The 26,439-nt window shown below is 32.5% G+C and overlaps 2 protein-coding genes across 3 annotated transcripts; one reads left to right on the top strand and one right to left on the bottom strand.

The window, feature by feature from the left end:
* Positions 1–1,023: 1,023 nt before the first annotated feature.
* Positions 1,024–1,812, bottom strand: LOC110649653 (uncharacterized). The gene has a single exon (XM_021804317.2). The coding sequence runs from the start codon at positions 1,810–1,812 to the stop codon at positions 1,024–1,026; it is 789 nt and encodes a 262-aa protein (XP_021660009.2).
* Positions 1,813–13,373: 11,561 nt separating this feature from the next.
* Positions 13,374–25,986, top strand: LOC110649656 (glutamine--tRNA ligase). Of its 2 annotated transcripts, XM_021804322.2 has the most exons (23): positions 13,374–13,787; positions 14,131–14,181; positions 14,414–14,485; positions 14,600–14,699; positions 14,912–15,007; positions 15,392–15,453; positions 15,560–15,661; positions 15,754–15,846; positions 16,098–16,250; positions 16,374–16,429; positions 18,362–18,452; positions 18,530–18,616; positions 18,932–19,129; positions 19,213–19,311; positions 22,150–22,281; positions 22,367–22,503; positions 22,627–22,726; positions 22,827–22,922; positions 24,175–24,275; positions 24,636–24,741; positions 24,864–24,953; positions 25,052–25,181; positions 25,558–25,986. In XM_021804322.2, exons 1-23 carry the CDS (start codon positions 13,656–13,658, stop codon positions 25,650–25,652), a joined length of 2,379 nt encoding a protein of 792 aa, XP_021660014.2. In that variant the 5' UTR covers positions 13,374–13,655; the 3' UTR covers positions 25,653–25,986. The 2 variants fall into 2 exon arrangements, with proteins under 2 accessions (XP_021660014.2, XP_021660015.2); XM_021804323.2 differs by lacking the exons at positions 13,374–13,787; positions 14,131–14,181; positions 14,414–14,485; ... (6 more) ...; positions 16,374–16,429; positions 18,362–18,452 and having other exon boundaries at positions 18,524–18,630.
* Positions 25,987–26,439: the final 453 nt, after the last annotated feature.

Consider the following 26,439-nt stretch of genomic DNA (forward strand, 5'->3'; position numbering starts at 1 on the left):
TAATAATATTGAATAATAAAAATAATATTTTTATTTAATTAATTATACAATATAAAAAATAATATTTTAATATTAAAAAAATAATTAAATATTAAATAATTTATTTAAATACATTATTTGATATATAAACAAATTAATTAATTAATTATATAATATAAAAATAATATTTTAATATTAACAAAAGTCATTTTTTATTATTATTTAAACAAAATAATTAAATATTTTAAAAATGATATTAAAATATTATTTTTATATTATATAATTTGTATAATTAAATATTAAATAAATTATTTTTATACTATATTTTAATATTTAAAAAATAATATTTTTATTAATTATGCTAATTTAAGCATAAATCAAAACTTATAGATTAAATCGGACTAAAAATTAAAAATGGATTAAATTGAATCTCCCCAATAAATAAATGGGACAAATTAAACATTATTCCGATTTTTTTTTTCCCTTCTTATTTCTGAAGCCACTTCATTGTAGCAATTGTTTTGTCTTCAATCAAGACGTAAAACAAAAAGACCAAAACCAGAGAGACCCCATATGGTCAAATTGAAGAACATTTTATATTTTATATACAAAAAAAAAAAAAAAACAAAGAGAAGCCTCAATCAAAGTTGAAAAGAACAAAAGAGAGCCACAATAAAGTGTTGAGATCAAGAAAAAGAATTGAGAAGGATAAAAAGAAAGGAAATGATATATGGGGTCGCAAATGAAAGAAGAATACCTTGTTTATATGTCTCCCAATCCCTTGTCATATTGATAGGCATCAACACAACTATCACCATCATCCAACAACATTACCAATTCTTTTCTTCCACTGTAGTTTTCACTTTTCCATTTTTAACCCTTGCAGTAGTTTCTCTTTCTCAAGATCTAATCATTTCCTCACTAGAATTTTCTTTCAATTTGCAGATCATGTGATCACATGCTATTCCATGAACTAAAATGATAGACAGCTAAATACATCTGTACTTGAAAAGATTCATTCATGAATGGAACTCTCCTGCATAATCATCTCTTCTTCTTTTTAACCTTACCGTTACAGAACAGGGAACCGAGACCAAAAAGATTCACAGTTCCACTGGAAATGTAAGGGGGTGGTAGGTTCAACACAGGACTAATTCTAACCCCATTGCCATAAGACCCACACTTCCTTAAAAGAGGAGGTTTCTGGCCTGAATTATAAGAGTAAAATGCCCCTGAACTTGGCGCAGAAGATCTTCTACTTGGAACAGAATGTTGTTTTTGCAAACGTAGTTTCTGAGTTTCCTTTGAGAACATTGCTTGTTTTGGAGGATTTGGAGCTGACCCAGTAGAGTTGCTTCTTGAAAGAAACTGTAGGGACCGAATTAGGCTTTTACTTCTAGAACTATCACAATTCAGACTATTGCTTCTCTTGAACTGCCAAAAAGATTTCGATGCAGGCTTTTCATCTGCATCAATACTCATTGACAAGAACTCCTTCAGTAGCTTCTTCTGTGTAGTCTCGGTAGTAGTTTGCAGAGGGCAACGGCAGGCAACAGGCTTTGGTTGATCAATATCTTTAGTAGAAACCAAGTGTTTCTTGATTCCAACAGGCAGGATCTTGCCATTAGAGAAGAGCTCATCTGCAGAAGACAATTCTTGGACGAAGCTGCTGCTAATGCAGAAATTAAAATCTGAATCCAATAGAGATGAGTCTAATCTACGATGACAATCTTTAATGGATACAGCATCTGTATTTTGGTTGAGATCATGGGAGAATGAAATTCTTGGACTAATTACAGCACTTGAAATCTCTGAGCAGACATCTACAGCCATAGTTACAGCTTTCAAGAAACCAGTCTGTGAGATAACTAGAGTCGTTGGGACTCTAGCACAATTGAATCCAAGAAAGCGGGCAAAAGTTTCAAAAGACAAACAACCCAAGAACAGCAATAAATGCTGGAGATTTGGAGTCAAAAGAAAGCAAAAGAAAAGGAGGTAGGAAGTGAGAAAGAGAATGAGAAGTCAGCAATTGCAGCTTTAGCTTTTGCCTTTTGTCTAAGCTAAGATTATTTTCTTCCAACATCCAAGGATCAGGACGTGATACCAATTACGCAAAAGATTGAAGCAGAGCAACAATTGATTCCATTGTTACAAGATATCAAAGCAAAAGAAAGAATAAAGAGGATGAAAGTAGAATTCAAGCACCGAAAGGCTATAAAACGAATCCCTCTCTAGGATGGTTTCCAAAGAAAACTTTTACTTTTAGGAATTTCATATTTGCCTATTGGCTTTGGCTACACCCCAACAGTGAGACTCCAATGACTGTGACCTCATTGATCACCTTGTATTTACACTACAAAGACTGCTTCACATATAATAGATTAATTCCTGCAACAAAATACATGTATGTATGTATGTACCTATATGCTTTGGATCAATATAATAGATTTTATCAATCTTGACGAGGGCTTCGGATACATGCCACGTGTTTCATAGTCAATTTGATCAGAGTCTAACCACTGACTCACCTGTCCTATTCCAATTCAATCAAGTCTGCTGTGGTTGAATTCTATTAAATTTAAATGCGTGCATTGAGGTTGAGGCTCCACTAAATTGGTCTTAATCATATGAATAATTAAGATTATCACTGCAATTTACACACTTTCTATTATTTCTAGCCATTAATGGAAGATAATGTCAATGGACCTGAATTGATTATATATTAGGATCCAATTTTCCTTTTTCTTTTCTTTTTTATTTGTTGAATAACTTGAAAATCATGTCGGCATAAAATGATAAATAGTTGCTAATAAGTATTGATTAAGTTGTCAAAATTCAATCAACACTTTCACTTCATCTCTCTTGATGGGCAACTTGACCTCGTTAAAATCTAATAAAATTCAATAAATTTATTTTTAAATTATAAAATTTAGAATTGGAATCATATACAAATTAATCTAATGAAATATATAGATATAGAAGATGAGAAATTTTTGTCTAATTGTTGGAGACAGAAGGTAGATAATTGATGGGGTAGGCAATTGCGAGGTTGTGTCCATCTATAGAGAAATAATTGATTAAAGATGGATTAATATATGAAGCCATGTTTTGCATTATATGGCAAAAACAGACAAAGGAGGAGCTCAGCAAACTTTGCAAAGGCAGAAACGTGATATGTCTCTTACCTCAGCTAAATACAAACCAGAGTCCTTCCATGCAACCGCCTCTTAATTATCCTTCACCAACATATTATTTTAGCCTCCATAGATATATGTTCCTGTATATCACCTTTCACCTCCTTCTAACACTCAAACTATTGGACTGACTCAAATGAAACTCGAGCATAAAAAATTAAAACTTGATTATAAACTCATAGAAAGAATGTAATTATATCACAAAGTTTAAATTAATGTTGAGAATAATTGATAGATGTAGGTGGGAGCTGGCAATGTGGTATGTGGAGAAAAAAATAAAAAAGGAATGAGATCCAGAGAGGGAGTAGTGAACGTGCAAAGGGCCCTGTCAGTCTGTCGAGTATTCATTTCATTCCTCTTCCATCACATGTTATATGTCTGAAATTCGATCAGATCACACCGTCCCATTTGAACAACTTTGGCTTCTCCTAGGATTATATATATATATATATATATATATATATATATATATATATATATATATATATATATATATATATTTATTTATTTCTCCATCTACTTGATTTCCATACGATTCATTCATGAAAATTCTTACTTAAATATGATATATTATGAACTTAAAATAAAAATATATAAAATTTATATATTTAATAAGTAGATTTTAATATATATCTTATATTTTGAATTTATAATGAATCAATTTATGCTTAATTTGTATTTTAATATACATGATGTTCAAATGTAGACTTTGTTGCAGTATAATATAAACTCTATGGGCTAATTAAAATTTTATAAGAAAAAATCTTACAAAAAGAGTTCATAGTTATTTTACGTAATGCGCTTGAAAATAAATTTTGTTGTGGTATGAGCTTTAAAATTGAAATTAACTGAAAAACTAGCAATTATTGCTGTTAATATCGTGAGTTAATTAGTATGATTTTACAAATTATGAGAATTTAAATTAATTTAAAAATATAGAAAACTGAAATCAAATGAAATTACATTATTAAATAGAAATCAATAAAATATTAATATAATTTTACAATTTTTATAAATTAAATTTCCTAATTTTAAAATGCTATTTTTAATTTATCAAAATCATTATCATGTATAGTTTAACATCATTTCTATATTTTTTTTAACATTCTTAAATATAATAATAATTATTATTATTATTATTACTATCATTATTATTACTATATATTACTACAATTATTGTTCATAAACATAATATTTTCTAATTTAAAATTATTTATATTTCTAATTTTTAAAGTTGGAATATGTTTTTTATTTTATGAAATTATTAAATATTTTAAAATTAAGATTAAGGCTTAATTAGTCATTGTTGTATTAAATAACTTTTAATTACTCTCTATTAATTAAAAATTTAGTGAAAAATATTACATTTAAAATTAAAATAATTAAAATATTATATACTTAATAATATATTGGAAAACTTATTTATATTTTTTATAATAATATATATAAATATTTCTTAACATTATTTTGCATGATTTTTAAAATTTTATAATTATTAAATAACTCGATTTTATGATTTTAAAAGAACCATAATATTAAGATTTTAAGAAATTTTAACTCGAAATAAACTCAATTAATATTGGTAAAATACGAGTCGATTTGTAGCTTAAAATATGTTTTTCGTGAGTAAATGTTTTAATAATTGATAGGAGAACATATAATTAAGAAGAAATGTGATCCATTGTTGACACAAATTTCATATTTTAATACCTTATAATATATTTATATTTTTAAATTAAAATACATTATTATCATTATGAATGAAAAACATCTATATTTTTTTAAACAAACCTAAAAATTTTAATTTGTTTTGCATTGATGAAGAATTTTTCATCCATCAAAGATATTAAATTCAGATCATTTAAGCTATTCTAGCTTTTTTTTTTTTAATATTGGAAAAGAGAATAGTGATTAATAATATATATTGGAACTTTGATAACCATATTTGACTTTATTTTACTTTAACTTTAAAGTAATATTATTAGTCAGATTATGGTAAGGATAAATTTTAAGAGTCGATTTTGAATTTTAGGAGTTGTAATAGAATAGTTCATAAACTTAAAAATAGAATATAAATCCATTGAACTTTAAAAATTTACATAATAAAATTCTTCTAATCCACAGTAGTTAATTTATATAACCTAAAATAACAATAACGTAAATAATTATCTATTTTCTATTTGACAGTGATAAAATTAGTTATGAATTTCTTCATTGATTAACTATAAAAAATTTTTAGTCATATGAATTAATGAAGCATTAGATATAACAGCTAATCAAAGGGACTCTTATTAAAAACATAAAAGCAATTGTTCACATTATTGCTACTTTGGATTGTTTAAATTAGTGTGTTATTTACAAGTCAGTTATTAGGAGTTAAAAAATATTTTACTATATAAAATTTTAAAATTTAAGGAGTTTTATGTTATATTTTTAAGTTCAGGATGACTCTACATTAATTCTTTAAGTTCATGGACGACTATTGAAATTTATCCTTAATGCTCCAAATAACAATGAGAATACCCTTGATAAAAAAAAATACAAATTAAGACTAATATTATCTAAAAAAATCTAAATAATTTAATGCTAATATAAATATTAATCACTAATTTTTTGAAATAATAAATATTAATCACTAATCATCAACATAAGTCACAACTCTTTACCTTAAGATTGAATTATTAGAGAGGGATGATGATTTTTGAACATAGTAATTATATATCAAGGAAGGACCACCATAATTAAACCATGGTAGATAATGATGAACCGCAACTTGATGTTCATCATCATTCATAAACCCCAATAATTAGTGTTTACGTCACTTAATTTATTTTAATCAATAGGAGGATTGCAAGTAAAAAAGTCAAGATTTATAAACTTTACTACCGTGGCAAAAGAATTATATGGCAGAAGCTTTATTTTTTCGTTTTTTCTAATGTAATTTTAATCAAATTTCAATGAATTATTTATTATTGGTGTATTATATAGTTACTTAATTTAAAATAAAATAAAATTACTTTATTACAAAACTAAGTTGATTTAACGAATTTATACAGTTCATCTCATTAAAATTTTATAAAATGATATTAATTTAACGAAAAAAATAAAATTTTTTAAAAATTATTTAGATTGCGGAAAATGGACTTTTTAACTGTTTTGTTGTTTGGCTCTAACTGATCAGAGCTTCCTCGAAGCCTGTGAGTCTCCATGGTTTCTTAGGGTGGCAAGACTCTTCGCCCTCGGTTCCGGCTCTCATATTCACCCCTTCTGATTTTCATGCCTTTCTAAATACTTATCTTGCTGGGCGTGCTACGTAGTGTTCCTGATATTTTTCAGTTATTGTTTTGATAATTTGTTGTTTTTTCACATCGTTATGCATTGCTTGATTTCTGTTTCCTTCAATGGCCATGCGTCTGCTTTTCTGTGGATTAGAAAGGAAAGTTGACAAAGAAAGATCAGTTGGCGCTGAGACTAGAACGTCAATACCCTGCTGATATGCAGGTGTCATAGCTGCATTTGCACTGTGAAGGTGAAATACGGTGAAACATTTATTACTTTTTTCCTGTCCATGCTGAGACCCACCGTTACTTCATCCCAATTTTCCTCTGGCACCGTTATTCCACTCCTATTTTCATCTTCCAAATTAAGTGATTCAAATTAAAAAAAAAAAAAATTAATTATTAAATTAGAGTAAATGACATAAAGGGCCTCCGACCCATTTTTCTCCTTCTAGTTTTCTACTTGAACTCACAAATGAATTGCTAACTTATTGTAAGAATGGACAGAGAAGTCTTAAAAACCTCAAACACAGGAGCAGAGATCAAGTGAAGCCCATTCTTAAGCTTTTCCAAAACCTCAACACTTTGCCATTAGTTATTCGATTCTACTGTTATAAAAAATAAGCCCGCCAGTGTAAGGTCAAGCAGAAATTCAGGGAGACTGGAAAAAAAAAAGGAAGAGGAGTGAAGTGGTAATTTTAAAATTTTTTTAGAGGTGTAGTAGTAATTATATTTTGAAAAATAGTATTTTTTATGATTATTTTCTAGATTTTAATAGGTATTAGCTCTCTCTGAAATTTTAAAATTTTTTAGAGGTGTAGTGATAGCTTATCAAATAATTAGTATTTTTCTTAATATGCTACCTGATTTTGATGGGCACTGAACCAATATTTTTAAATTTTTTAGTAGGTTATTAGCAATTTTAGAAAAAAAAAAAACCTTAATTTTTTTTTATTCTATTGAAAAAATGATATAACCTTTTAGCTAAAAAAAATAAAATCATTATTGCCTTTTCTTCTCTATCAATTATATTTTATCATTTTTACTCTACAAACATCAATTTTTATTATTTGAAATTTAAATTATTAGTTATCAAAATTTTCTTATCTTTTTTTTTTTTTATCGATTTGAGATTTTAAGGATTTTCTCTCGTAATTTTATTGCTGGAATTTTGTCACACTCATATTGTAATTTTTTTTTATTTCATAAGTTATAGCAATTTTATTTATCTTATTTAATTTATAATTTTAATTTAATTTTTTATGCTTATTTTGAAAAAAAAAATAATAAATTTGAGATAAACTGCATAAATTTTTTAATTTTGTACTATCAATATATTTTAAGTTCATAAATTCATAATATTAAATATTCATTATTTTTTTAAAATAATAACAATTTCATTTAATTTTTAGCAAATAATTTTTTGTAATTTTTTTTGCCAATTTTTATTTATTTTGTGTATGTTATTTTTATAAGTCATATATTTTAATTAGACTTACTAAGCTGAATTTTTGCGTCCGTCACTGTGAATATACAAGGAGAATGGGAAGAAAATATTGGATCACAACTTTAACAAACTTGTTTATGATTTATTTATGTATTTTTTTACTAAAATCTAAAGTCATTTGACCTTAATTAAGATTTGAATTCAAAATTTTTTCAGAGATGGCTCCAACACCAATATCATTGAAATAAAATTTATTAGTAATCGTTAGTGAGACTTAAATGCCTTGCATTTGCCAATCAGTCAGTCAGTATTACTTCCATAAGGATTTGGTTTATTGAGTGCTATAACAGGAACGCAAATTTAAAATACATACATAAATAGTATAATTATACAATATAGAAAAGAGAATAAGAATAACACAGGATTTTATGTGGTTCAACCGTAAGGTCTACTTTCATAAGCAAGACAAGAGAAAAAAGTTTCACTATAATGAAAAGTGCAAGATACAATCACTCAGAACTCTTAAACCCTAACCCCAGTGTATTTCCCGAATATCTCACAACTCTACTGTAAATGGTAGAATATTACAATATTTATACTAGTACATACTGCGGAGACGTTGCCGCCGTACCCCCAAGGAGATCAATGGCGGGCTTCAGGCTACCACCACAGATCTCACTTTTTATCCCAATTTGGTTGCAGCGCGAAACTTTCGGAATGGGTCACAATTCTGGCCCATAAAAACATATTCAAAATTCAAGCCACAAAAATAACAATTATTCCCCTTGGTTTGAATTCCTTCAATCATCAACAAAATAATCACAAAACATTCTGTTTTACTATATGTCCTTGCAAGGGTATTATTGAGCACTACAAACACCAACCAAGTCTAGGCAATCCCTAAACTTGCTGACTGGGATTCCCTTGGTCATCATATCTACTGGATTATCATGTGTAGAGACTTTTTGCATAACTACAGTCCCCTGAGATACAATATCCCGAATAAAGTGATCTTTGACATCAATGTGCTTAGTTCGCTCATGGTACATCTGATTTTTTGTGAGATGTATTGCACTTTGGCTGTCACAAAACACTGTTGACTTATTCTGTATCAACTCAAGATTACCCACCAAACCTTGTAACCATAAAACTTCATTTACTACTTTTGCTAAGGCCATATATTCAGCCTTTGTGGTAGACAAAGCAACTATAGCTTCCAATATTGCCTTCTAACTAATAATACTTCCAAAAATAGTAAGCAAATAATCTGTCAAAGATCTCCTCTTGTCTAAGTCTCCTGCAAAATCTAAATCTACATAACCAATAACTGAATTACTTATTCTAGCCATGTCAAATGTCAGACCAATATCTGTAGTACCCTTCAAATACCTCAAAATCCATTTCACTGCCTGTCAATGCTCTTTCTCAGGACACGTCATGTATCCACTCACAACACTAAATGCATGTGAAATGTCAGGTCAGGTACATACAATAGCATACATGATGCTACCAATAGCACTCGAATAGGGAACACTGGACATGTGCTCTATCTCCTCATCTATTTTTGGTGACATGTCTGCAGATAACTAGAAATGGGTAGCAAAAAGAACAGTCACAGGCTTAACACTATTCATGTTAAACGCTTAAGCACTTTCTTAACATATGTCTATTGAGACAAGAAAAGCTTCCTAACACTTCTATCCCTGGTAATTTCCATTCTCAATATCTTCTTTGCAGTACTCAAATCCTTCATCTCAAACTCATCACTCAACTACTTTTTTAGAATATTAATCTGTGATATGCTTTTAGCAGTAATAAGCATGTCATCTACATACAATAGCAAATAGACAAATGAATCATCTGAAAGCTTCTTATGATACACACAACTGTCAAATGAACTACGAATATAACTATTATGAACCATGAATGTATCAAATCTTTTGTACCACTGCCTAGGGGATTGTTTCAGACCATATAAAGATTTAAGTAAGTAAACATGGTTTTCCATAATTGGAATGACAAATCTCTCAGGCTGACTCATATAAATTTGCTCCTCTAACTCACCATGCAAAAATGTTGTCTTCACATCTAGTTGGTCAAGCTCTAGATCATGATGAGTAACCATAGCAAGTAAGACTCTGATAGAACTGTGCTTCACAATTGGAGAAAACACTTCATTAAAGTCAATCCCCTCCCTGTAAAGCCTTTTGCTACAAACTGTGCCTTATATCGAGGTGCTTCAACCCCTGGAGTGCCTTTCTTTTTCTTAAACACCCATTTCCAGCCTACCACTTTTTGTCCCTTAGGTAATGTTACAAGCTCCCAATTTCGATTCTTGTGAAGAGATTCAATTTCTTCATCCATAGCACTGACCCACTATTCTGCATCTGAACAATAAATAACTTCTTTATAAGTGTTGGGTTCATGCACATCAACTGTCTCAGCAACTGACAAGGCAAACACAACTAGATCTGCACATGCATATCTCTGCGGTGGTCTAATCTATCTTCTCTCTCTACTGGTTACAATGCTATATGGTTCATGTTGCTGTTGCTCAAGTGCATCCTCTCGTTGATCAGGATCTTGCACCTCATCCTCTGAATCACTGGACTGAACTGCTGAAGTATCAACATCAAGCTCCACCTATTCTCTGACACCGTGATCTGATTCTGCTATTAACTTTCCCTCTGACTATCCAATGAAGCAAACTCATTAAATGTCACATCTCTACTAATAATTAATCCTAGAGACTTTGGATCATTACACCACAACCTGTAGCCTTTCATTCCAGATGCATACCATAGAAATATGCATTTTCTTGCCCTCAGCTCAAGCTTACCATCTCTCACATGAGCATAAGTAGGGCAACAAACACTCTTAACTGAGAGTAATCAGCAGGTGAACCAGACCAGATCTCAAAAGATGTTTTGCACTCAATAGCTGTAGATGGAGATCTATTAACCAAGAAATAGGTTGTATTAATTGCTTCAGCCCAGAAATCCTTTCCCAATCTTGAATATGAGAGCATGCTTTGTGCTTTGTCACAAAGTATTCTGTTCATGCGTTCTGCAATACCATTCTGTTGTAGTGTTCCTGTACAAGTGCGGTGTCTCACTATACCTTCATTGCTATAGAATGCATCGAACTTACAATTACAAAATTCTAACTCGTTATCAGTTCTAAGACACTTAACCTTCTTTTCTGTTTGCTTTTTAATCATTGTCTTCCACTTTACAAAGGTTGAAAATGCCTTATCTTTTATTTTCAAAAAATATACCCACACTATTCGAGAGTAATCATCAATCAAAGTCATGAAGTACCTGGCACCGCTCTTGGAAGGGATTCTATTAGGACCCCATAGATCTGAGTGGATATAATCCACCATTCCTCTGGTCTTGCACACTACCTTTTTATCGAATTTCACCTTGTTCTGTTTGCTAAACACATAGTGTTCACAAAATTCCACAGATTCTATTTTCTGTCTGTCCAATAAATCCTACTTGCTCAACAAAGATAATCCTCTTTCACTCATATGACCAAGACGCAAATGCCACAATTGAGTCTGATTCTGATTATTACTTCCGGATGCTACTGCAGCTTCCCCTTAAATTGTATTGCCCTGAAGAAAATACAATCCTGAAACCAAACTGCTCTTTATGTGTGCCATAGAGCCCTTGCACACTTTGAGAACTCCATTCTCTGAATGTTATATGAATCCATGAGAGTCAAGTGTCCCAAGAGAAATTAGGTTCCTCTTTAGTCCTGGAACATGCTAGCACTCTATAGTTCTGACAACGCCATAAAAAATCCTCAATCTGATGTTACTAATTTCTTCCATAGATAATGCACGATCATTGCCCAGAAACACATTGCCACTCATCTATTTGTAAGTGACAAACTAGTTTCTGTGTGAACACATATTATAAGTAGCACCAGTATCAAGAATCCAGGAATTTTGTCTATGTTCTGAACTCACAAATAAAAGTTCTGTAGCACTGTCATCACCATCAGAGTCGATAAAACTGTCAACCACATTCGTAGAACTTGCTGGTTGCTTTCCCTTTTTATTTTTCAATTTGGAACAATCTCTCCTGTAGTGACCTTGCTTTCCACACTCAAAATAGTTGGGCCTTTTCATTATTAATTTAAATATGGCCTTAGATTTCTTTCTATTGGAAGAACCCTCTCTTGAATGTGTTCTTCCCCTGCTCACCAAACCTTTCCCCTCAAATCTTTCTCTATTATGTGAAAAATTCTTTTTCAACTCCTTTGATTTTAGAGAATTACTAACATCGTCTAGCGAAATATTATCTTTCCCATATAATAGAGTATCAACAAAAGTTTCATAGGAGGGTGGCAAAAAATATAACACAATAAAGGCCTGATCCTCATTATCTATATCAATATTAATATTCTTCAGGTTCATAACGATTAAATTAAATTCATCCAGATATTCTTTAGTGGGCGTACCTTCGCTCATTCTCAAATTGTAAAGTCTTTTCTTCAGATATAGGTGGTTGGTCAGCGATTTAGCAGAGTGCAACTCCTCTAATTGCTTCCATGCCACAGATGCTGAGCTTTTACCAGTAATCTCGCGTAGAACATTATCAGTTAAGCTCATGAAAATCACACTTTAGGCTCTCTACTTCAGATCAACCTTCTTCGCCTCTTTCATACCTTCTGGAAAGTTATCCTCGATTGCCTTTCGTAGACCTTGTAGGATTAAGGAAGATTTGATTTTAATTTTCCACAGACTAAAACTCGATCCACCATCAAACTTCTCCATCTCATACTTCGTTGAAGACAATGCCATTTATAAACCCTAGGTTTTGCGCACAAAACTCTAATACTAGTTTGTTATAATAAGCATGTAAATTTAAAGTACACACAAAAATCGCACAATCACACAGTATAAAAAAGAGAAGAAGAATAATACAGGATTTAACGTGATTTAATCGTAAGGTCTACGTCCACGGGCAAGACAAGAGAAAAAAGTTTCACTATGATGAAAAGAGCAACATACAATCACTAAGAACTCTCAAACCCTACCCAGTGTGTTTTCCGAATATCTCACAACTCTACCATAAATGATATAATATTACAATATTTATATTGGTCTATACCGATGAGGCAACTTTTTATCCCAATTGGATCGCAGTGCGAAACTTCCTAGTCGGATCATAATTTGGATCCATGAAAACATATTCAAAATTCAAGCTATAAAAATAGCATTGAGTTTGTTTTTGCTACTACTTTCATTGATGCTATCTTGAGTTGAAGCATAAAGAGGAGGATGAAATATTGCAGTTTGCGGTATTCTTCTTGTTGGTAGTTGCAGCAGTATAGAATCCAAAGGCAGTAACCCAGTGGGCCCACTCCAAAACCATCCATCTCTTGAAGCCCACGCTGAAGCTGGCTGACTTCTTTATTTTCTTACGAAGTCGTAGCCCACGGCAACAGAAAGTCAGAAACTTTGCTTGGTTTCCAAGTCTTAAAGAATAATAAAAATTAAGAAAAAAAGGAAATTAGGAAAAATTCATGCTGCTGTGTTGTCCAAAGAATCTAAATCTCAAAAGAATCTTTTGAACATCTCAAAAACGCTAGTAGATTCATCGTTCATTCTAGTTCTAGTTTGTTTCACTTGGAGGCTTAATTAGGGTTTTACCATCTTCTTCATAGTAGCCTCACATTTCTCTCACACCCACAAATCGCCTGCTCACTCGCTTGTAACACTGGTTTTGTCCTCTCTCTGTATCAATGGTGGTGAATGAAGAGAGCTCTGGTACGCCATTGGAGTTGTTTTTGAAAATCGGTCTCGATGAGAGAACCGCGCGAAACACCATCGCCAACAACAAGGTCACCAATAATCTCACCTCCGTCATTAACGAGGTACTCTGATTACTTTTTTTTTTTCCCATTTTCGGATTTTATTATTTCTTCACCGGAGTGATTCATCAATTTCTGCTTTCTTGCTGAGAAATTGGAGGGACAAATACCGGAGAGTGGATTGCTTTAATTCTTCTTCTTCTTCTTTGGTTATTATTTCAAAAATTTTCGAGCTTTAATTCATAATAAAAAAAATAGAGAAGCATTTGCGTTCGATTCAGTTCCGTGTAATATTTGGTCATTTCAGTTCTGTAAATTGGGGAAATTTTGATTTCAAGTGTATGTATTTTGTGGTATTGCATTCCACCTGTTCGTTTTTGCCTTTAATTTATTTTCTTGCCTTCAGGCGGGTGTCACTGAGGGATGCAGTAGAACAATTGGAAACCTCCTTTACACGGTAAGATAATTCATATGTACATTCATGTTTTTCTGCATTTGTGCAGCTGAGTATTTTGCAAATTGATTGTTCACTGGATATGATAATTCCTTTAGAAATATTCTATTAGTCTATTTATTCCAACTTTGTGAAACTTATGATTTCCATTTTTGTTAAAGTGGGTTGGTTCGTTTCTTTCCGCTGTGAATTTTCCATTGCAATGCTTCACAGGTGTTTGTTATATGTTTCACAGGTAGCTACAAAGTACCCAGCAAATGCCCTCATACATCGACCTACTTTACTGGGATATGTTGTCTCCTCAAAGGTTTTGATTTAGTTCTTCTCCTTCTACTTGTAAAAGTCTGGTTTTGGGAATTTAAATTGAGAACATTTAGTCCTAAGGAAACTTTTGGATGGATTCTTGGTTAAAATTCTGCAGGTTAAAACCCCAGCCCAGCTAGAAGCTGCATTTTCATTTTTATCTAAAACTGCTTCAGAGAGTTTTGAGTTGAATGAATTTGAAGAAGCATGTGGTGTTGGTAGGTTATCCTTTTTGTTGAATGTACTACACTATCCTTTGGGATTGGGCTATAAGTTTTCTTTGCGTCATCTTGCCACTTTTTCTAGCTTTCTCTTTATTTCACCATCATTTTAAAATTTCTTTGGGGTATTATTTAGAATTTTAGATTGCTTTGATTGATTACATTCCATTCAAGAGAGTAGATGTTGATAACTTTTTACTTCTATGCAGGTATTGAGGTCTCTGTAGAAGTTACTGAACGGACAGTTAATGAAATTTTTGAACAGAATAAGGAATCGATTTTGGAGCTACGTTACCGAACAAATGGTTGGTATTAATTCTAAAATTATTGCTTATCTTTTTTTAATATATTTAATTTTATAATTATAAGCTTTACCTTGGACTGGGCCAGTGTTTGTAATTCTGTAGTGCTTGGTTTATAAGCACCATTTCAAAGACCATTAATGTGGTTTTTCCGCAGCATACACACTCTTATGGGCTGTGGGCTCATATGGAAGAGAGTGAAAATTGGAAAGAGGGTTTGAAGATGTTGGTTGGGGGGGCTGTGGAGCAAAAAGATGTTGCAATACGCTTTACTTGCTTTTTTGTGTTTGTTGTTGCATGTATGTGCATTAACACATGCATGATTATGTTTTACTGCCTCATGCTGATAATAATATTTCAATTTGGCTTTCTATGATTTGTTTTAAGTGGGCGATCTTTTTGGACATGTTCGCAAGAGGCTTCCATGGGCTGATCCAAAGATTGTCAAGGTAAATGATGATTATGTTTTTTAAAAAATTTGTCAACAGTAAGAATTTATATGTCATGTTTAATTCATTGACATCTCTCTACTTTCCATGTCTTGTTGTTTGTTAGCAACTCATAGATGCAAAATTATTTGAATTACTTGGTGAAAGGACTGCAGCTGATAATGAGAAGCCCTCTAAGCAGAAAAAAGAAAAGCCATCTAAAGTTGAGGTAAGAACACTTACTTGCTGCCATCTTTGTTAACTTAGGAGTTTTTTTAATTCCTTTTCTCATTCTGTTTTGCTTATGTTGAAATTGTGCAGGATAAAAAAGTTGCTGATGATAATCCAGTGCTGCCATCTGAGGAAGATCTTAATCCATTTCTAATATTTCCCAATCCTGAGGAAAATTTCAAGGTACTTGATTACTTAAGTCTGGCAACATAATTCATTACCAATAGTCGCATTATGATTGTCTGTGCATATCAAAGTTAAAATATCTTATAAATTTTAATTGGCAAATTAAACTTGAGATGCCACTGATGTTATATGCTTACTTGCTGCAAACTTTTCTTTTAAATCTTGAAACTATTAGTTTCACATTATCTCTCATGCAGTGTTTTTCATAATGTTATAGCCCATATGAAAATCTCTTTGTGGATTATCAGGTGCACACTGAAATATTCTTCAGTGATAAGTCTGTTTTGAGATGCTGCAACACAAAGGAAATGCTTGATAAACATCTGAAAGCAACAGGGGGAAAAGTTTTTACTCGCTTTCCCCCTGAGCCAAATGGATATCTGCACATTGGTCATGCAAAGGTATCATTTCTTTTCTGGGTTGATGTTTGAGATTATTCATAAAAAGGGGAAGAAAAATAATCTTTGAGATTTATCGTTTGCCTTATTCAGAGTTATATTCCTCATTTTGAAAAAATTTCTCAGGCAATGTTTGTTAGCTTTGGTTTGGCAAAAGAGCGAGATGGATGCTGCTACCTGAGGTGAAGATTGCTATTCTTTCTTTTGGATTTGCAGGGGTGCAATGTGCTAAAATTTAATGTTCTCTTTTTGATCTTTTGCTAAAATATAATTTGGTTTGGGTTTATAACTAATAATATGTGCTTCGTGATAGATAACAATATATTTTATCTTTTTATGCAACAATTTGATGAAAAAAGGCCAAAAGGTGCACCTAGGAAGCTTGAAAATGCTTATTTTGCAGCCATGTTCATTTTGGACGCTTGTTGACACATTCTGCATGGACATGCTTGTGGCACTGTGTCCAAGGTGTTTATGGATTATTATTATTATTATTATTTTAAAATTCAAATAATATGGGACTAGGACATGCATGTCTCCGTATGATGAGCTGGTGTTGGAGCCTTGGAGGATGTTTTGTCCAATGATGAAGGGTGAACTAATTAGTTAGACATGATGTCATTGTATTTTGATTTAACTGATATTTGAGGTGCACCTTTTTGTTCAATGATGAAGATTGAACTAATTAGCAAGACATGGTGCTATTGAAGTTTAATTTAACTGATAATTGATGTGCACCTTTTGTTCTCTATTTTAGGGTAATATGTTAGTATATTATTTTTGGGAGAAAAATATGATAGGCTTTGCCAATAACTATTGCATTTGCATGGATATTGCAACTTGTGGTACTTGAATTGAAGTATCATATCAAGAGATGGCTATACTTGAATCTATAAGTTTTTGCATTTTAAATTAGATTAATTCAGATTAGGTTGTATATTTAGTGTCTTGTTGTATGGACGTGTACGTTAATTATCCCTAGTGTGTTGTGCTTGTGTCGATGGTCCAATGTGTTATGTATTCATGCATGTCCATTGTTTTTTTATTTTTATTATTTTTTTATTTTTATAGAGCATATCCATTGTTGTGCTTCATAGGGCAGGAAATGCTAGTAGGAAGGATTATGACTCAATTCACATTGAAGGAGAGAAAATCTAAGTGAAGGGAGTTTATTTAGATGGTTTGTTTATTAGACTAACAATGAAATTATGCAGACAAGTCAATGCCCAAACAAACCCTTATAATTGTGAGAAAAGATTGAAATGGTCACAGGTTACCGCAATAAGTTTATCATATGATTGGTTATTACATGTTTTATGTGGGCACTTGATTTACTTCCTAGACTCTTTGTTATCATCTTTCTGCTAGCTGAGCATTGGCCTTGTGATGTAGTCAACAAAGAATAGATTTAGGAATTATTTTGATTAATGAAGTCCTTTTTTTCAATCTTATTGCTTTCATCCAAGATGACAGAGTTGCTTGTTCTCCAAATTCAATTCTTGATTATTCAGTACTACAAGGTCAAATTTTCTCCAACCTGAGGAGAATAATGCAGTCAGGAAAGACCATTTTAAGGATTTATTTTGATTTAATTACTAGATGTGAAATTAAGATTTTTAATTCAGATTTTCTAGTACAATTAGGAAGTTTAGATTTCTATTATTTAGGAACTATGTTATTATTTAGGAATATTTAAAAATTTCTATTAGGCTTAGTATTTTCCTAGTTAGATTGGTTTAATATTTTTTATTATGGGATTTCTAATCCTAGTACTAGCAAGGCTAGTTATTATATTATAAATTCCTATACCATCAATGTATTCTGGTAGAGCTTGTTACTATTTATATTGACAATTGGGAATTAATAGAATTTGAGATTTTTTTTTGTCCCTTTGGCTTTTCTTTGTGGTTCTACAACACTATGCCTTCTGGAATTTAGAATTGTTGAAAATGATTATACATGACTAGAGGATCATATATAGTCTAGCATTTGTCAGATAACAATTGTACTTGCTTGAACTTCATTTGGATTCTTGTGATGAGAAATGACTTGTGGATATTCATCAGCCATTATTTCTTAGTCTTAACTCTTAATCCCCAACCTGATACTTTTAGGTATGATGATACAAACCCTGAGGCTGAAAAGAAGGAGTATATTGATCACATTGAAGAGATTGTCCAGTGGATGGGGTGGAAACCCTTCAAGGTAATATTGTTACTCCATTTCATTGCCATGTATAATGTGTGGATGTGCCTTTTCTGACTTTTATATTCCTTTTGTAGATCACTTACACCAGTGATTATTTCCAAGACCTGTATGACTTAGCTGTTGAGCTGATACGAAGGGGTCATGCATATGTTGATCACCAGGTAGCAACCAAACGGTAAATGTTTGGAAATTAATATGGTGAATTTTGAGTGTGATATGTTGTCTGCTGGGGCTTGAAGGCCCCAACACACACACACACACACACAAAAATCCTTGGCCCCATTCTTTTAGCAACTGCATGCTATAATGGCTTGCTTGCTTTTCCTAGATATTATCTAGTTGCATAAGTTATGTTGTTGCCAAGTTCTTATAAAAATGAAAGTGATCTGCATGAAATGGCAATTTGCATTCATGGCATTTGTATTTGGAGTAGCATTGAAATCAGAAAGATTAATTTAAGTCAATGTTGTTCCTAGACACCTGAGGAGATTAAGGAGTATAGAGAAAAGAAGATGAACAGTCCTTGGAGGGATAGACCTATTGCAGAGTCTTTGAAACTTTTTGATGAAATGAGACGAGGCATGATTGAAGAAGGCAAGGCAACACTTAGAATGAAGCAAGACATGCAGAGCGATAATTTTAATATGTACGACCTCATTGCTTATAGAATCAAGGCAAGTGTTATCAAATAAACATCATTGACTCTGTGAACTTTACTTTTTTCCATATATTCATGGTTCCACTTTCTTTTATTCAGTTCACTCCTCATCCACATTCAGGAGACAAGTGGTGTGTATATCCAAGTTATGATTATGCTCACTGCATTGTGGACTCTCTTGAGAATATCACTCATTCGGTAAATTTTATTTGTTCTTCAGGTTTTTTTTATATGCTTTTTTTTTTAACATTGTGGGACTGTTTATGAAACTAAGAGCTATGTTGATAAGAACATCAAATGGGGGATACTGCCAGCGTCCCAAGGAGTAAAGTGGCCCAATCAATTTCAATGGAGAAACAAGAGTTTTTCTGACTCCCCTTGCTTTTTATGATACATGCGTATGTTTACTAAATGTGTTCCTTCATCAATTTGTCAATTGAGAAAAAATTTTCCCATATGGTTTTCCCAAGTGAATAGGGATATTTTGAAGGCACTTTCATTCTCTAAATAGGACTACATGGAAAAGAAATCCGTTCTTGCACTTCACCTCTCTAATAGATTGTTGTAAAAAGATTTTACACCATAGTCCGTCTTCTTTGTCAACACTAAAATCTTATTTTATCCTCCTTTCCGTCGTGCACTGGGTCACTCTTTTTTTTCTTAAGGCACTTTGGTAATCCACGACCATCTTCATCTTGTTGTCTTGGGTTCCTACTGTAAACTAGGTCCACATCACCAGGTTATCATAATAAAAAGCAATTGCTGACCAAAGATCCCATTCTGATGGCTTCATTAGTAGCATCTGGAATTGGTTGAAGAGGTGATTTCTGCATCAATAATCATTCCAAAACAAACCGAAAATCCTTCCTCAACCTTAAAAGAGGATAATATTGTTATATAGATCCCCTCATATCTTGAAATTGACACATTGTTAAAAACTGGAATTCTCAACATTAGTATGCAGAGGATGATAGAATTGTTAGACTTAAAAAAAGTAGGTGAGAAACCTGCTGAATTCCGCAAGTCAGTTGAGCCCTCCCCCCTAAACCCCATTAACCTAAGAGCTTCTGTTACAAGGATAAGCAAAAAGAGAAAAGAAGAAAGAGGTCCTTGCCAAGGATTTAAATCGTGGTCGCAGCTACAGCCGCGAGTAATGGAAATAGGCCTATAATGGCCTAGTGCTACACAAATTTTTTTACAGCCGCGAGTAATGGAAATAGGCCTATAATGGCCTAGTGCTACACAAATTTTTTTGAAAAATTTACAAAATTCACGAAATTAATAAATACTTAAATATATAAGTAAAACTGAGGTATACAACTAACTTATAAGCATAAATATATCAAATAAAAATATTAAATCCATCATTCTTGGACATTATTAACATTAATCAATTTAAAATTAAAATAACTATATGTAGATAGTAAAGAACTAACATTATACTTAACAATAATGAAGCCAAAAATTTCTTTGATGTTTTTTCTAGTTACTTATGTATTTTACTAAAATTAATTTTGAAAATAGTTCAAAATTAGGAAAAAGAAAATAATAAATATAGATTAGGCAAACTAATGCTTCATATGCTATAAATTTAATAAAAAACCTAGCATCAAACATAATTTTCTTCAACAAATGAGCAAAAAACACCAAAAAATAAATAAATAACTCATCTTTTGCAAGATATGGATGTGTAGAACTAGAAAGATAGTTTATGATCTTAGCTTAAGAATGGAGTGTGAGATTTGTCGAAAGATAAAAAATTTTAAATGGAAAATGGGGAGAGAAAGTGAGATATAGCATCTTAAAACTAAGGAAGAGCTACTGCCCCCATTTGGACAAAAAAAAAAAAAACAGTGATGAAATGGTACTTAATGGTAAATAACGGCTATTACCGTTACGTAAAGGCCGTTGCGGCCATTACGGGTGCATATTTTATGTTGCCTTTAAATAACGGGTGTAACGGTAAGGGGAGGCTAAAAAACCTTTAAATAACAGCTGTTACGTTATTTAAAACCATGGTCCTTGCCAAACATTTACACGTTATGGGAGAAAAGTGCAGTTGTTGGGCCATTATAAGGACAGAGAAGCTGCATGAAGAAACTCACTTCCTCATCTCTATAATCCATTTGGCTCTATATTTTTTTCCTTTCCATAATGTTAATAGGAGTAACTCTTTATGTACGTGATTGTAATCTTTCTCAATTTCTCCCCTTTGATTGTTAAACCCATTAACTGATTTCCAGTGGGGAGAGCATCGAGAATTTGTCTTTTTTTTCCATTTAAATTGTGCTGACTTGTCAATTAAACATCCTACCTTGCTCCTGGAATAATGTTAGGTACTTTTGCAAACGATTTATAAGCAATCTGTACAGGGAAAATGAGCCCAAGTTCTCTTTTATATATTTTCCTATGCTCCTTAGGAAATATGGCCTTAAGAGTTGCATTCCAACTGCAAACATAACTTTTCTCTTAGCTTAGGTACTTATATTGTTATTTGAGCATAATATAAGTGGTCAATTAATCTTCTTGGATGTCAAATTTGAAATGCTGGAATGTTACTAGCTTGCTTCTTTCCCCCTTCTGTTAATGGTGTGAGCTTAGGTCTAGAACTTGGTATTAGCTTGTTCTTGATTTTTTTGTATCATTTTGGAGGACTGAATTTTTCAAGAGACTACAAAATTGACTGTGGTCACCTAATCGAAAGCTTTCTTTTTGAAAGTCCTGGCTTATAATTGTCTGTCCTGTAGCTTAGTAGATTTGTAAAGAAGATATAGCAAAACTCAGTATATTGGAAATAACTTGATGGTTTTGGCTTGCAAATGATTATAAATCATAATATTTCCCTGAGTAAGCCAAAGATGCCATTCACATGAAAAGACTTTCAATTTCAATCCTAAGTAAGTTTGAATTCTCATGTCCTCTATGAAGTTATGTTTCTGAGTTGCTAGTTTCCAACCTTGATAATCAGTTGATTTCTATCTCAATGTTATCTACAGTTCTGTTTAAATTTTTTCAATTTTTTAAAAATTTGTGCAGCTGTGTACATTGGAATTTGAGACACGACGTGCATCATATTACTGGTTGTTACATGCGTTGGGCATTTATCAGCCTTATGTGTGGGAGTATTCCCGGTTGAATGTTACAAATACTGTGATGTCAAAGCGTAAAGTGAGCAACATTTCTTTGGAAAGCTTGAAATTTGATCTAACCCTGCTGTTCTGTGATAAATCTAATTTTTGTTGTGCTGTTTCAGTTAAATTTATTGGTGACAAAAAAGTATGTTGATGGTTGGGATGATCCCCGTCTTATGACACTGGCTGGTTTAAGGCGAAGGGGTGTAACTTCAACTGCAATCAATGCTTTTATTCGAGGAATTGGAATCACTAGAAGGTTTATATATATGTTTGCATTTAGTTAGAGCTATAGCTATCATATTTAATTATTTTTGAATGAATAACTAATTGTATTTATTTTACTTTGTATCAAATATATTTTCTGCACGTTGTGCTACAGTGATGGTAGTTTGATACGCTTAGATCGTCTTGAGTATCACATAAGAGAAGAATTTAACAAAACAGCCTCTCGTACAATGGTTGTCCTGCATCCCTTAAAGGTGTACGTCTTATCTGTGTTTTATTTTTATGCTTTTTCATTATTTTTTTATTATTATTGATTGTCTTCTGGTTTTCAATTCAACTTTTCTGTGTTCTTAGGTGGTCATTACCAACCTAGAATCTGGTTCCATTATGGAACTTGAGGCAAAGAAATGGCCCGATGCTCAAAATGATGATGCTTCTGCTTTTTACAAGGTGAATATATAACTCTGGTTGAAGCCAGAGTTTAATGCTTCTGTCAGGCAATAATGTTTTTCAATTTTGACATATCTCCACAACTTATCTTGGTTCATAGCAGCTGTTGTTGATAGGGTTGCAATTCAGCCTAGTTAGGGCCCTAACATATCCTAGTGTGAGTTTTAGCCAGTGCTAACCCAAGCTTAATCTGCAGTTATGCAGCTGTCTTGCACTTGGTTTAAGCTGTGAAAAGTTGGTTAGGTCAAGTTTGCTTGACTACCAGGAAAATAAAATATAATCTTAAATATTTCTGCAATGTTAGAATTTACTATTAACTCAATAAGAGTGTGATGCATATTGTATGTTAATAAGAAGAGCAGAATCTTGGTTCAATAATATGAGTTACACTCTTCATTTTCATTTTCCTCTTGCTTATTTTTGGGGGGTTTCAATTTGGAGGAAAATTAAGGGTACATGAGAAATAAGAGGATGGGAAGAGTGTTGAGAAGAAGAATGTAAGGTTTCTTCCATTTACTGTTGAGTTAAAGATGATAATAGCCAATTAGAACGCAACTCTTTGTATTTCAATCTTTTACAAATATACATGTTTTGATTTATGCTTTGGATAAGCTTATACCTTTGTTCCTATATCATTGGGATTAAGCTTGGGTGTAGTCCGGTTCCGGACTGGAACTGTAACCAGGCCGAAGGTTTCCCTTTGGTTCTGGTTTGATCCGATTTGATTAAACCCAGCTGTCAAAATATTTTATTTAAAAAAAAAAAAAGAAAAATCTGGTTTTGACCTGGAACAGGCCGAACCGGTCAAAACTGATCTGGTCCAGTTTTTGGTCCAATTCAAGACGGTTTTAGTCAAATCTGGGTTTGACTGGGCCCATGTCTAATTGGGATTGGGCTCACAATCCACGTCTTCCTCCAACTTGCAAAATTTGAGGATTGGAAGTCAGGCTCGGCTTTTTTTTTTTTTTTTTTTAAATGTTCCTTTCAAAGAGAGTACTGCAGCTCAAAACTAAAGATCTTTACCCACTCACACCCCCCTTTTAAAATGTCTGATCCTGGCTTTGGGTGGCCTGGCATGAGCTTATATAACATACCTGAGTTGCAAACTGCTGCTTTTCTGAGACTGGTTTAAATACCACTTTTTCGCAGTTAATTCATAACGACTTGAATAATTGATTCTTGATTGGATTTTGTACCTTAAAATAACTCTTCATAATCTGCTGCATTTTTACTTCAACTGTTCTTTCTTCAGGTTCCATTTTCCAATGTTGTATACATTGAGCATTCTGATTTCCGGATGAAAGATTCAAAGGATTATTATGGGCTTGCACCGGGTAAATCTGTCCTACTCAGGTATACAGATGCAAATTCATTTATTTTGATGGAGAGATTTGAATTTGTTACTGAATAGATTTTTTTTTATTCTATTTTTTTTTTTGGATTCATGACTGAAGTTTGTTTTTTAATGTAGATTAAAAAAATTATTTGAGTTTGGATTTGAAATATCTATAAAAGGTGTGATTTTAAATCCACTAAAATAAGTTTAACTTTGACAGTCATCATTATAATCAAATAAAAAGTGAATTGAACTTCATTATGCAAATTTAATTGACAAATCTTATAAAGCACAACAATAGAGTAGAGTTGATCTCAGTATGGCAATACAGTTATTAGAAAGTTGCATCAAAATTAGTGAATTTTACTTCTGTGCAGGTATGCTTTCCCTATAAAGTGCACAGAAGTATTCCTAGCTAATGATAATGAGACCATTATTGAGATCCAGGCTGAATATGATGCTTCCAAGAAAACCAAACCTAAGGTATTTTCTTTTTCCTTACTGTTGTCTTCTCTCCATCCCTGCACTTGCTGTTGGGTACTTGCAAACTTTGAGTTGGTTTTTCTGCTTGTTGCTAAATTTTTTGTAATCTCATTTTTGTGCAGGGGGTTCTGCACTGGGTTGCTGAACCTTCCCCAGGGGTTGATCCACTAAAGGTGGAAGTCAGATTGTTTGACAAACTGTTTAATTCAGAGGTTGGCAATTGTTTAATTCCTGTGGGGCTTTTTGATTTTCTTTTTCCACATTTGCAAACACAGTGTCTGATAACTTCTCTAATCATTGATTGTATCAGAATCCTGTTGAATTTGATGATTGGCTTGCTGATCTGAACCCCCAGTCCAAGGTGGTGAGGTCTAGTGCATATGCTGTACCATCACTTGAAAAGGCTGCTGTTGGGGAAAAATTCCAGTTTGAACGCCTTGGTAAAAATTCAAAACCCTCTTTTAGTTTTGAAAGTTTTGGATATATTTTGACTTGAAAGTGGAATGTTGATTCCAGCTTTACATCAAGTTCTATCTTCTGTTCATGGTGATGTAAATCTTAATGTTAGGAACTATGAATTAAACATTAGGAACTATAATTCTTAGTTCTTGCATCTTTTGGCTATTCATTGGTGTTGAAATGTCTAGTTGGTATATCACCTCTGATTAATCTGAACTAATGTATGCTGGTTTTGCTGTGGCAGTCATCTCTCTATCTCTCTCTCTCTCTCTCTCTCTTAAATTTAGATCATTCTGTCTTCATGTGACGTGTTTTCCTGTGCCATCTTATAAATCATTTTTTAAATATGCAAACCAGGCTATTTCGTGGTTGACAAGGATTCCACACCTGATAAGCTTGTCTTCAATCGCACTGTGACCCTGCGAGACAGCTATGGTAAGGGCGGGAAGTAGGTTATCGTCCGTGAAAGCAGAATAGAAATGGGTGACCAGTTGGGGCGGGTTCTGTTATTTATATTTCATTCGCGTGTAAATGAATTGGCAGTTTACCAGAAACCATGTATACAAATTTTTTCATGGTTAATGAGATGAGTGCAAATATTAAAATGTGATGGCCTAATGGAAATTTGCATGGAAGATTTTTAGGCAAAGCTTGAACCAGAGCAACTGGAGAAATGGTTACTTTGTAATTTTATTCTTTTCGTTGTGCTGTAATAAATATTTTCGTGCGCCAATAAGAACTTTCCTAGCATCTAATAATGCCAATGCAAAGCCCTATTTAGGATTATTGGGTCCTAATCTATACTTAGATTATCAATTTTATCTATGATTAGCATTCCTAATTTTTCTCAATGATTGAAAGCAACTTGCGCTCAATGAAGTTCTGTGGTCAAAGGTCTTAGGGTAGACCTTGAAATTGATAAAATTTTTTAACGTAATTTCAGTGCAGAAGCTTTTTCTTCATTAAACAATCATTCTGAGGTGGTGGCCAGCCCGGCTTGGGTTCTTTTCAGGTGTTAGTCTCAGTGTCAGTGAATTGGCAGTTGCGATGCAGACGCTTCACACTTGTTTATGGGAACAGTACGAGTTTTCAAGTATCATGTAACGGATGTCAATTAAATCATGCAATTGCACTTTAAAGGGAAAAGTGTAATTTAATTTATTTTCAATTTTTTATTTAAATTGGTTTGAAAATTTAAATTTAAATTTAAATTTAATTTATCTTAAAAATAAAAAGTTA

Source organism: Hevea brasiliensis, chromosome 13, assembly GCF_030052815.1.
Source record: "Hevea brasiliensis isolate MT/VB/25A 57/8 chromosome 13, ASM3005281v1, whole genome shotgun sequence".
Classification (NCBI taxonomy): domain Eukaryota; kingdom Viridiplantae; phylum Streptophyta; class Magnoliopsida; order Malpighiales; family Euphorbiaceae; genus Hevea; species Hevea brasiliensis.

Coding starts and splice junctions, on each gene's coding strand:
- LOC110649653 (XM_021804317.2), bottom strand. CDS start 1,812: ATGGCTGTAGATGTCTGCTCAGAGATTTCAAGTGCTGTAATTAGTCCA.
- LOC110649656 (XM_021804322.2), top strand. CDS start 13,656: ATGGTGGTGAATGAAGAGAGCTCTGGTACGCCATTGGAGTTGTTTTTG. Junction 15,008..15,391: donor GCTACGTTACCGAACAAATG/GTTGGTATTAAT, acceptor ATTTGTTTTAAG/TGGGCGATCTTTTTGGACAT. Junction 15,847..16,097: donor ATCCTGAGGAAAATTTCAAG/GTACTTGATTAC, acceptor GTGGATTATCAG/GTGCACACTGAAATATTCTT.